We start from the raw sequence: 12,418 nt of genomic DNA, 5'->3' as shown, positions 1-12,418 counted from the left end.
TATATACTGTAGATAGGAGGGGCAGGGCTACAGCCAAATGCTACCTATAAAACTCCAAATGATGGTTTTGCTAAGGTTATTATTGTCTTGTGCTATCAAGTCACCTCTGACTTGTGGCAACCCTATGAATGAGCAAATCTCCAAAATATCCTGTCTTCAACAGCTCTGCTCAGTTCTTCTAAACTCATGCCTATGGCCTCCAGAGATAGTTCAGGCTTGATTTGATCTGGGACCCATTTGTTTGTCTTTCTAGTAGCCCAAGGCATCTACAGTATAAAGGTCTCTTCCAGCACCATATTAATAATACAATGGTGCCTCGCTAGATGATGATAATCCGTTCCACTGAAATCACTATTTAGCGAAATCATTGTCTAGTGAAAAGCATTTCCCCCTTGGAATGCATTGAAACTTGTTTAATTCATTCCAATGGGGAAGAATCGTCGTTGTCTAGCAAAGATCAGCCATAGGAAAGCCGCTTTGCGAACTGCCAATCAGCTGTTTAAATAGCTGTCTTGCGAAGCTTAGGTCCTGAAAACACCTGTTTTGCGAGCACGGAGGGAGCTGTCAAAATCGTTGTCTAGCGAAAATTGGTTTGCGAAGCAGGGACCAAACATTGTCCAGCGAAATTCCCCCATAGGAATCACTGTTTTGCAAATTGCTATAGCGATCGCAAAAAGTCAATGTCTAGCGAGGCACCACTGTAATACTAAAATATGTAACTTTTCCTTTTCGTGAACCTATAACAGCATTTTAAAAAAATTCTTTCTTTCATTTTTTCTCTTTATATTCTCTTAATATTAGATTATATTTATTTTTCTGCTCTTTCTTTTAACACAAGTAACAAAACAGATTAGATTTTTTTTTATGTACGGCTCATTATAATATAAAGTGAACAAAATTTGAAATATCCTGATATTACAAATAAATAATCTGACATTAAAATGCTGATTCAAATACAAAAAGTAAAATATGATTTGCTAATATTTAATAATTTTGTAATATTCTAACACTTGAGATAAACTCAAGAATGAATAAGTTGAATGTTTAAATGAAAAAAACTGTACAGTATGATATATTCAATGAAGGAAAAAGATAAAGAAACTTAGAATGGTAGCTACCCTCTTGAAAGATTAAAAAAGAAGCAGCAACAGCAATCTGGAACTCCCTCCCACAAGAAGAAAGGCAGACCCCACCTTTGCTTTCCTTCCACAAGCAGGTGAAGAATTTCTATTCAGCTAAGCTTTCCCTCAGTGACTGGTTGCCAGAGTGGGATTGTTAAAGGGACTGCTGTGCCTTACTGCTTTTTGGTTTTGGTTTTGTTTACCCTGTTGTAGCACAGTATTTAACCCTTTCTAGTATCTGTATAAACTGGCTGGATATCTCAGTAATTTAGGTATCAGGCTGTGGAGCCATAGGTTAGGAGTTTGATTCCTTACTACGCTTCCTGTGAGCAGAGCCTGCCTGTGCGGCCTTGAGCAAGCTGTACGGTCTTAGGATGCCCCCAGAAGAAAGAATAGTAAACCACTTCCGAGTATTCTCTAACTTGAAAACCCTTTAAAAGGTGACCAGAACTGATTTAACAGCACAGGATTATAGGGATACCCAGTATGGTATAGCAGATGGAGTGATGGACTAGGACCCTGGAGACCACAGTTTGAATCCCCACTCAGCCATGGAAACTCAATGGGGGTGGGAAAAGGTAAAACCACTCTTTAAATATTTCACTTTCCTTGAAAGCCCTATTAGAGTCACTGTAAGTCTGAATTCATATACATCAAAGGTCCCTAAGCCCCGGTCCATTGCCCAGTGCTGGTCCGTGGCTTGAGCCGGACCGGGCCACGGAGACAGACCTTCCCCCCACCCCTGCCCGCACCTTCCCTGCACAGCCCCTTTGCACATGTGTGCACACCTGCACCTGCGCAAGTGCTCCCCCACCCCTTAGTGCATGTGCACAAGTGCCCCAGAGCACTGTTTGCACATGTGCACGAGCAACCCCTCATATGAGCACCCTCCCGCTCATTTGCGCATGAGCACAAGCGCACGTGTGCCCCTATAAGCACCTTCTCGCATGAGCACATGCTCAAGAGAGACAGAGAGTCCGCTCCTTCACACATGCACACAGGCGCGGGGGTGCCCTTCCTTCCCAACTGGTCCACTTGGTTAAAAAGGTTGGGGACTGCTGACATACATAACAACTATTACATTCTATTTGTACACCTACTGGTTTTAGCTTTAAATATTGTCTTTTAAGGATGTAAGCCACAATGGGTCCTTTTAAAAGGGAAAGGTGAGGTAAAAATATTTTAAATAAATAAATATTTCAAATGAATCATTTGTTTTCCTATCAGCCTTCATCACTGTCCAACTTTCACACCTGTAAATGGTGACCAGGAATAGAAAAATGTGGATAATCTTGGTCTCCGCTGACACATCCTTACACGTTATTATCTTTTTCCTTCCAGTTCCTTCATTGCTGCCTTTCCGAGTCTCAGTGTTCTGATTTTTTCGACTGCAATCTGCATTTGGATTGATAACTGAACCAATGTATACAAAAAGTTTAACAATTTCAATTCAGTGTTAACACTGAAGTTGTATAGTTCTTCTGTAGACTTTTTTTCATTTAGTCTTCTTAATTTTCTATTCTAATGTTTGATACTATCAGTTAATGATCAGGACCACAATTTGCTCCTGGTCAATGCAGATCCACATGCATAAATGCACAGTGAACACAAAGAACACCTTTAAGCACAAAAGTTAGCCTATCCGATATCAAGTTCTACAGAACTTTCCATCAGGCAAAGATGGCATAAAAGTTTGGGTTGGGAGGAAGCAAACATTCTATTACTCACTTGGAACATTTATTTTATGTACATTTCAGAAATTTTAATCTAAATGTTCATATGCAAATTGAAGTTTTACGTTATACTTATGGGAGTCACTCTGAGGATAACAATAGGAATATTAAAAAACTTAATAATTTATGAATAAATTTAATACTTACTGTTATTATTATTAGAGGAAACTATCTTCCACGGCACAATATCATCATTCTAAATCCACTAAAATTAGCTGAATTTTAATCCTACTTAATCAGTTAAACACATAATACCTTATATTTGCCATCATGATAGATAGGATTGTATACAGACTGGTGTGTTGACAAGTTAAATCCATGTTCTTGGTAGAAAAAGTGAACTTTTTATGTTGCAACTGTTAATAATAGTCTACTGTCTGAAGAATTCAGAACCAGCTCACATTCTGTAGTAACAGATCTGGAAACTAATACTGTTTCTTTTGTCGAACCTGAAGATACGTCAGCACCGCGTTAGAAGGAACACAGCCTAACCTCTGATATACAGAAAATGATATTAAAACCTCAAAAATCCAGGTTAACACTTCATACCTTTCATATTATCTTTAATACTCCTTTAACTCACCCCATGTCAGTGTGGCAAGGGTTAGTAACTCAGGTATTGAACCTGAAGGCACCACATATTCAGGGCTGTAAGGATCTGTCTGGGCTTCACCATCCCGATAATCTGTCTGTGTACCCACAGTTCGTGAAATGAGATAGGCTGGCTTGTCCTTGGTTGCTTGATAAGGGTATGGCTCTGGCCTAAAAGTCAAATAAGAACCAAACAATATGTTTAAAGAATCTTCAAACAGGTAAGATTAGATTAGCTATCTTGAACTATAATTTTACTGAATTATTATCCCACTATACAACCAAGGGGACACATCAAACCCCATCTATCCTCACAACAACCCTGGGAAGTAGGTAAGTCTGAGGGCCAATTTATACAGAGAAGGAGTTCCTTAAGAGCTCTATGACAAGGGATTGGTAAGTTTCCTTGAGCATTGCCTAGTAGTGGAAAGGTGCAATAGCCAAAATTATTTTGTGTAAAGTTACACCTACACAAGCTGACAACATCATCAGTTGTGGATTTTTTTGGTCATCAAGTTTCCTATTTCACCCCCTGCCTTCCAAGACTTCCTCAGGATCCCTCATGGCCTGGTCCCGCCACCAACACTGGGAGTGTTGGTTATAATTTCCTGGTATTAAAAGCTTCACCTTGTCCCTGAGGCTTGCAAAGGTTTTTCTGTGTTGAAGGGCAGCTTCAGAACCTCTCTCTCTCTCTGTGTGTGTGCAATTTGTTGTTGTTTAGTCCTTAAGTCGTGTCCGTGTCTTCATGACCCCATGGACCAGAACATGCCAGGCCCTCCTATCTTCCACTGCCTCCCAGAATTGGGTCAAATTCATGTTGGTCACTTCAGTGACACTGTCCAACCATCTCGTCCTCTGTCCTCCCCTTCTCCTCTTGCCCTCACACTTTCCCAACATCAGGGTCTTTTCCAGGGAGTCTTCTCTTCTCATGAGATGGCCAAAGTACTGGAGCCTCACCTTCCGGATCCGTCCTTCCAGTGAGCACTCAGGGTTGATTTCCTTCAGAATTGATAGGTTTATTCTCCTTGCAGTCCAGGGGACTCTCAAGAGTCTCCTCCAGCACCACAATTCAAAAACATCAATTCTTTGGCGGTCAGCCTTCTTTATGGTCCAGCTCTCACTTCCGTACATCACTACAGGAAAAACCATAGCTTTGACAGCATAGTTCGCTGTGGTCCACACAAAGGCTTCTGCATAGTCAATGAAGCAGAAGTAGATTTTTTATGGAACTCTCTGGCTTTCCCCATAACCCAGCACATGTTAGCAATTTGGTTTCTAGTTCCTCTGCCCCTTCAAAATCCACCTTATATGTTCTTGGTCCACATACTGCTAAAGTCTACCTTGTAGGATTTTGAGCATAACCTTTCTAGCATGTGAAATGAGTGTAATTGTATTGTAGTTGGAGTATTCTTTGGCACTGCCCTTCTTTGGGATTGGGATGTAGACTGATCTTTTCCAGTCCTCTGGTCACTGCTGAGTTTTCCAAACTTGCTGGCATATTGAATTTAGCACCTTAATAGCATCATCTTTTAAAATTTTAAATAGTTAAGCTGGAATGCCTCCATCTCCACTGACTTTGTTGTTAGCCATGTTTTCTAAGGCCCAGTTGACTTCACTCTCCAGGATGTCTGGCTCAAGGTCTTTTAAGAAGCCCCTCTTGTCTCTCCTTGCTATTCTTTGGAAGTCTGCATTCAATTTTCTGTAACTTTCCCTATCTCCCTTGCATTTTGTTTCCCTTCTCTTCTCTGCTATTTGTAACACCTTGCTGGACAGCCACTTTGCTTTCTTGCATTTCCTTTTCTTTGGGATGGTTTGTATTGCTGCCTCCTGTACAATGTTATGAGCCTCCATCCAGAGTTCTTCAGGCACTTTGTCTACCAAATGTAGTTCTTTAAATTTATTTTATTTATTTATTTATTTATTGCATTTATATGCCGCCCATCTAGACATAGTCTACTCTGGGCGGCTCACAATAAATCTGTTCTTCACTTCCACTGTGTATTCATAAGGGATTTGGTTTAGATTATATCTGACTAGCCCAGTGGTTTTTCCTACTTTATTCAGCTTAAGCTTGAGTTTTGCTATAAGAAGCTGATGATCAGAGCCACAATCAGCTTGTTTTTGCTGACCGTATAGAGCTTCTCCATCTTTGGCTGCAGAGAATATAATCAATCTGATTTCGGTATTGCCCATCTGGTGATTTCCATGTCTAGAGTCGCCGCTTGTGTTGTTGGAAAAGACTGTTTGTGGTGACCAGCTTGTTCTCTTGACAAAACTCTATAAACCCACAGTGATTGGGTCATCTGTATATGAGTATTTAGCCAGAGAATACTCCCTGTCGTCCTGTTTCTGTTTCCAAACCTTCCAACATTGTTGGGGGGTGGGAATAGCCTCTTGAAAAACAATGGGTCAGCCTTCCTTAATAAACAATGAAGAACTCTAGTATGGTATATGAATACTTACTTTGACACTGCATAAACAACATTCAGAGGAATCGGCTTATGGAATGGAATGAAAGGTCTGAAAAAAAATCACAATAGTGTGTTTAGTAAAAGCTAGTACATTTTTTAAAAAAATGCCAGTACTACTTCCTTCAGTTTTGGACTCCTAGGCTGTATGTTTGTGGGTGAGCATACTACTCAGTTCCTTTTCAGCAGCAAACTGTTCCTTTTCAGCCCTTCACAAACAACAGACATCATTCCCATGATTTCTTTAATAAATAAAGACTTATCATAGCATAGTTAATTCCATTTTCTATGAGAGACCGTTTTTACAAATTTAGATTTAGCCACACTTTCTGACTTTCACTGATACAGTAACATCAACTGCTCCCAGACCAATAATTTGGCACCCCACAAGAACAAAATTTAACAGTATTCTTAGGATTTCCATGTTTGTGTGGAATAATGACAGGAAGTGTTAAAGGCTTCTACAAAGCTGCATAGAGAGAAAAATCAGGGAAGCCAAGCATTTATGCTTGAAATCCTACCGATATTTGCATAATGTTTCTGTACGTTGCCGTGGCTAATGCTGGCTAACTGAAAAGATGCATGGCTATATTTTGCTTCCATAATCAGACATGTGACCAGGTACAATTGAGATGTCTTGCTGACACTCTGCCAATTAGCTAGAGTGAGGTATGCAGACCTTATATGAACACCAACAGATGGTGACCAAAAAAAGAACAGTTTACCAAAATTGGCAATGTGGGGATCCCTGATCCACAGCACCAAGTATTATAGCTTAAACTCTTCCTTTCTGATTACTCTGAGAGAGATCTTCCCTTCAGACCTAACTGAGCTTTAGACTGAAGGGAGGGATTAAACTTTGACTGTCTATTATGCTGCCTTTCAGTCCAGCAATTTCATAGGAAAGCAAACCATCACATTAAAATTAACGAGCAGAGGACATGTGACTCTTCACATGACATATTTATTGCCAATGAGCTTAACAAAGATAGGGAACTTGTGGCTCCTCAGACGTTGTGGATCTCAAATCTCCATTATCCCTAGCCAGACAAACCAACAATGGGGCTTGATGGTCCATGAGTTGTCATACTTAGTCTTAACAGTCCAACTAACCTTAATGTAAAAAACATCATAATGTACTAGTGAAATACACTTAACATAGGGGAAGACTGAAATAAAAACCTTGATAATCCTGAGCAAAAAAGAGGGTTATATATTCCTTACTCTGACTTTACAAACAAAGGAGAAGAGATAGAAGACTGGATCCTGTGGTTTCCTTTTTATAAAAAGAAAGGATCCACAGGATCTCCAAATTGGATTGCAGCTGTGGTACTACAGAAGGAGCCATTACTCCTCATTTCTTTATATTTTCACATGAGGGAAAACATATGGGATTGAATCAAAACTGAGCCATACTCAGAATAAATCCATTGAAAGTTATCAGAATAAACACCTATTGGCTAAAATCCTGTCATATAACTCTGCCTGCACAATGGGACTAATGCCAGCAGATTCCTTCCAATTAAAGGCTTCCTTTTGCAATGAGATAGTGGTAAAAAGACTGCACACAATGAAATAAAGTCACTTCCAGCTCATAATTCCAAAAGTAAGTAGTTAATCAATAGCAATCTGCCGCTGTAGACAACATCATTCCTACTACACAGGCAGACCCCAACCAACAGGATTTCAGCTATTGATTTCAAACAATTTAACTGTGATTAAGACTGAATTTAACCTTAGGCATGGACAAAAAAGTACTCCCTCAATGCTGATTCAATTTTCAATCTGCAACAGCTATTGTATAAAGAAAGATTTCAAGTAACCCAGACAAATATCTCTCACATTTTACCCTATCTGGCCTGCAGGTTTACACCAACAGTTTCCAATGGCATCCAACTGGGAAGTGCCCTTAGTGGGAATCATATGGATTCCATGCTAAATTTGTACAAGAAACATGTTAGATAAGACAACAAAGATTCAAAAACATCAAATGTTGAGACACCAAGATTGAAAACACATTAATATATCACAGCAAATGTTTTCACCAATGTGTTTAGAATTTCAAGGAACGTGTCCACATTGACGTGTCTACTAAAAAACCTCTGTATCTCTGAGATCCCTCCTGTGCTTATTACTGGGCACGTGGCACCTGAAGAGGGTTCTAGGGCAGTGCTCCCTAACCTTTTTGACACCGTGGACTGGTTGGAGGGGGACGGGGTCTGTGTGCGGGGGAGGGAGGCACCCCCTGTACTCACACACATGTGTGAAGGGGCAGCACTTGCACACACGCACTCGCATGCATGCGGAAAGAGGCAGGGGGTACTCGCAGTGTGTGCACACATGTGCAAAGGCTGCTTGCAGAGTGCCAGGGCCACAGACCAGGGGTTGGGGACCCGTTCTAGGGCACAGTTGAATTTACAAATGCTTAATTCTTCCAGGGCAGATGCCACCTCTCTTAGTAGGATGATGCCACATGAATGGGGACTTCCTTGCAACTGCTCATTGTAACAGAGCAACACCGATAGTAGTGAGTAAGCTGTCTTTCAGAATGTGGAAGATCCTGACACAGGAGAGTAAACAGGCCAGTGGGTTGATCTACAGAGGAAGTGACAAGGGTGTGCCTTGATCAGCAGAGGTTCTCTGAGGCTCGCCAAGAATACCAGCGGTGACCATGGTAACACCATTAGAGACCATGCAGCAAGTCCTCGCGACAGGACCCCCATCCCACATGACCAGTCCCAGTGATCCACCAGTACCCTGAACTGATACTCCACCACCCCAATCTATCTCACCTACCGGATGAATTTTGCTGAGTCTTTGAGTGGATCGACACCACAGCAGCCTCAGCCTGCAGCCCCTCTTCAGGTCACTACGGTCCTTCCCCCCTATGCTAGGCTGATGGCTGAGTCCACCACACCCAGAGCCAGATCTCAGTGGCTATCCAACACCCTTGCTGTATCACAGTGCCTTGCCCATCTCAATGGTGTACTGGACTTGGTGAAGGAGTACGGATCTTATCCTGCCCCAGCAAACCTTTAAGGACTGCCAAGAGACTTTAAGCACAGCTTGGTACCTTGTTGATATGTTAGTTAGACCTGTTGGCCACCTGTTCTTAATCCTGTTCTCAGTTCAAAGCAACTAAATTGTGTGGTGATGGAGTGGGTGACTGGGATAGATGGTGCCTTGGAAATACAAAAGACAGAATTTGTCCTTCCCATGTACTGTTGGGAAAAAATGGCTCATTTGGCCATGCCAGATACTCTGATAATTCTGAATCCAGCATTAGCTTTCTTTAGTCCTCACCGTTCAAAATATTTCCAGCGATTCCTTCCACTGACTTCAGGATCTTCATGCTCAATTCTGGGACCCTGAAGTGAGGGCTGAGATCTATAAGAAGAAGATGAGAGCAAGATTCATTACTGGATTTAACATTTTGGAAAGATATAACATTCTGTTAAAGAAATTACCAGTGTTTCAGCAAATAACTAGAGAGGGAGTAAGTTATCATTCTGAAATGAGAAGTCTGTATCTTCTGAAAATCAGGGAGCTTTCATGCTTGTTTGGCAGGTCATATTTGAGGGATTTTGTTCATTCACTCCTGCCTCTCATGCTTCCCGGTCTGCATTTCTGAAAACGAACCTGCATATTGCCTCTGGAGCAAGACTTGGGGGTAATTCAAGATCAAGCCATGTCACTTGAGGAAGCAGAACCAGAACCAGATATATTTGCTGAAAAGGTCATGTGGGCAATGAACAAACTGTCAAATAACAAAGCTCCAGGGGTTTGCTGAGGCCAGTACCAATGGCAATTATTAGAGTCTTATGCCAAAAAATTTGGGAAACCAATACATGGCCACAAAACTGGAAACAATCAGTGTTTACTCTGTTACCAAAAAAGGGAGATTCAAAAGATAGTTATAACCACTGCACGATTGCTCTCATCTCTCACACTAGTAAGATCTTACTCAAAATTATATAACAATGCCTGGCACCAATCCTCAAAATTGCAAGATGTTCAAGCTGGTTTCAGTCTAGGCTGTGGCACCTGTGTTCACATTGCAAGTGTTTGATGGATAATGGGAAAATGTTATGAACATCAAAAGAACTTCTACATGTGCTTCACAGATTGTAGGAAAGCTTTCGTCTATGTTGACCATGACAAACTATGGAGAGCCCTAGAAGACCTTGGGGTGCCACTACATGTGGTGAAGTTGCTGAAATCACTGTATGAAAATCAGGAAGCCATTGTACGAACTCAATATGGAGACATTGATTGGTTTAAGAGCGAGAAAGGTGTGTAGCAAGGTTGCATCCTGTCACCTTTCTTATTCAACTTGTATGCTGAAGTGATAATCAGAAAGCTGGAGTTAGAAGAATCAAAAATTGAGGTAAAAATTGGTGGAAGAAACATCAATAACTTTCAACGTGTGGATGATACAACCCTCCTCTCAGAAACCCAGGAAGGTCTAAAGTACATTATCATAAACTGAGAAGTTTGGCTTCTTTTTGAATATTAAAAAGACCAAACTCATGACAACTGCAAAGAATCAAAACATCAAAACAGTAATTGGTGGAGAGGAAGTTGAATGTGTTGAAGAATTAATCTTTCCAGGTTCACTTGTCAATCAAAATGGCGATTGCAGCCAAGAAATAAAACATCGAATAATGCTAGGTCACACAGCAATGATGAGTATGAATCAAATATGGAAAAGCAAGGATGTCAGCTAGATGATTAAAAGCTGATTAGTTCACACCATCATATTCACCATTACTACATATGGCTGTGAAAGTTGGACAATTAAGAAGAGGGACAGAAGGAAAATTGATTCTTTTGAGCTATGGTGTTGGAGGAGGCTCTTGCCCATTCCATGGACTGCAAAGGTAACGAATAAAGAAGTGGATAAAACTGAACATATCACTGGAAAGCAAACTAATATAACTTAGACTTAGTTATTTCAGCCATGCCATGAGAACAACAACATTGGAGAAAGACAGTATGCTTGGAATGGTCAGTGGTAAAAGACGACAAGGACACCAAAGAACGTGTTGGTTGGATGGAATCAAAGAAGACACTGGCTAAAATATAAAGCAGCTGAAAGAAGCTGCAGAAGATCGGAAATGCAGTTCTGGAGAATCAATGCAGTTCTGAAGAAGAGGACAATAATAGAAGAAGAATATAGATGGAGGAATAAGAAGATTATTGCAAGAGGTCCCGACTATGGTGGTGGGGAACACAGTTAATTTATATTTTGGTTTATGTATTTTATGTTTATGTTTATGTTATAGTTAAATGTTTTATAAAGAAGAAGATTGGAAATAATGGAGAGAGCTGGCTCATTAAATCACCAAGGGTTGGAAAACACTGAATGGACAATCCAATTCAATTCAGATAAATGTTTAGGCAACAGAAGGGAGGATTTGTTACACCATGCTTGATTGGCACCATGCTAAATAGTTACTGAGATATGATAACATACTACTTCTCTCAAAGTCAAATAATGTTATGACGAAAGATATGTTGGAATAACTATACATTAAGGGATATTTTAAATAAAACCTTACAAGACCGAAAGGTACTTACATGTCAAACTTCTGAAACGCCTCAAGACGATGCTGTGCTCTTCCTCTCCACCTTCGGTCAACGAATGGAGGAACAGGATATTTTTCTTCTAATTGTACAGAGTATGATGGATAGTGAATCAGGTTACTAAACATGGCTTTAAATTCTGGCATTTTCCTCTTTTTTAATGGAAAAAAGATAGGAAACACAAATATTGCATATAAATACATGGAAAAACAACATCATGGTAGATTTGTGTGATATCAAGTAAATATGTATGGTAACAAACCAAAGCATTTAGATAATTCAGATTTTCCAGTTCATATATATACATATATATATGAATGCACACATACATATGTATGCATGTTCTAAAACCTGAAGCAATTTTAGCACTTTGTAAAAACACATTTGCTTTGAGATCATCCAAATATCTAGAAGACTCAAGTGAGGAGATAGAGAACACAAATCACACTTCTTATGATACAAGCAATTGTTCATGAAAACAGAATTCTTTGTGTGGTAAAAAGGGAAACATTCCTTGCAAAGAATTTACATAAAAACTGAAGCTCTACCAAGAAGTATTGTTAGAAGATTCTTACTACTGGCATACCACTATAATGTTACACAGTAAACTTTGAAGCACTATGATGAAATACTGTACATGTTTCACATTGCTATGGGCAGACAGATACCACCTGTATTTACCTTGCATGTTATTATGCCAAAATACTTCTGCAATAATATATTTCAAAAAAATGCTGTATTGCCAATGTGTTCCTTAATTATAAAAAAGCTGAAAATCTCCATTGTAGACCATTATGCCAAGATTGATCTGCCAGTATGCCGATAGATGAGATGCATAGGTGTTCACACCACACCTAAATGACATCTTGTCTGTAAATTTATTCCTTTCCTTCACAAGTAGATTTCAAACGGCTAAATT

The 12,418-nt window shown here is 40.0% G+C and overlaps 1 protein-coding gene across 4 annotated transcripts in view; it reads right to left on the bottom strand.

Annotated features, from left to right (window-relative positions):
* Positions 1-12,418, bottom strand: part of CFAP91 (cilia and flagella associated protein 91) — a 45,186-nt gene that overhangs the window by 27,896 nt on the left and 4,872 nt on the right. For all 4 annotated transcript variants that reach the window (XM_078386724.1, XM_078386725.1, XM_020789590.3 and 1 more), the window contains exons 3-6: positions 11,494-11,651; positions 9,217-9,300; positions 5,909-5,965; positions 3,438-3,616 (exon numbers count right to left, since the gene is read on the bottom strand). In XM_078386724.1, coding sequence (XP_078242850.1) covers positions 3,438-3,616; positions 5,909-5,965; positions 9,217-9,300; positions 11,494-11,651 — 478 coding nt within the window. The remainder of the gene's footprint in view (positions 1-3,437; positions 3,617-5,908; positions 5,966-9,216; positions 9,301-11,493; positions 11,652-12,418) is intronic.

Source organism: Pogona vitticeps, chromosome 2 (genome assembly GCF_051106095.1).
Source record: "Pogona vitticeps strain Pit_001003342236 chromosome 2, PviZW2.1, whole genome shotgun sequence".
NCBI lineage: Eukaryota > Metazoa > Chordata > Lepidosauria > Squamata > Agamidae > Pogona > Pogona vitticeps.
The sequence above is the reverse complement of the archived record's forward strand: the minus strand, read 5'-3'. Positions and strand labels throughout refer to the sequence as shown.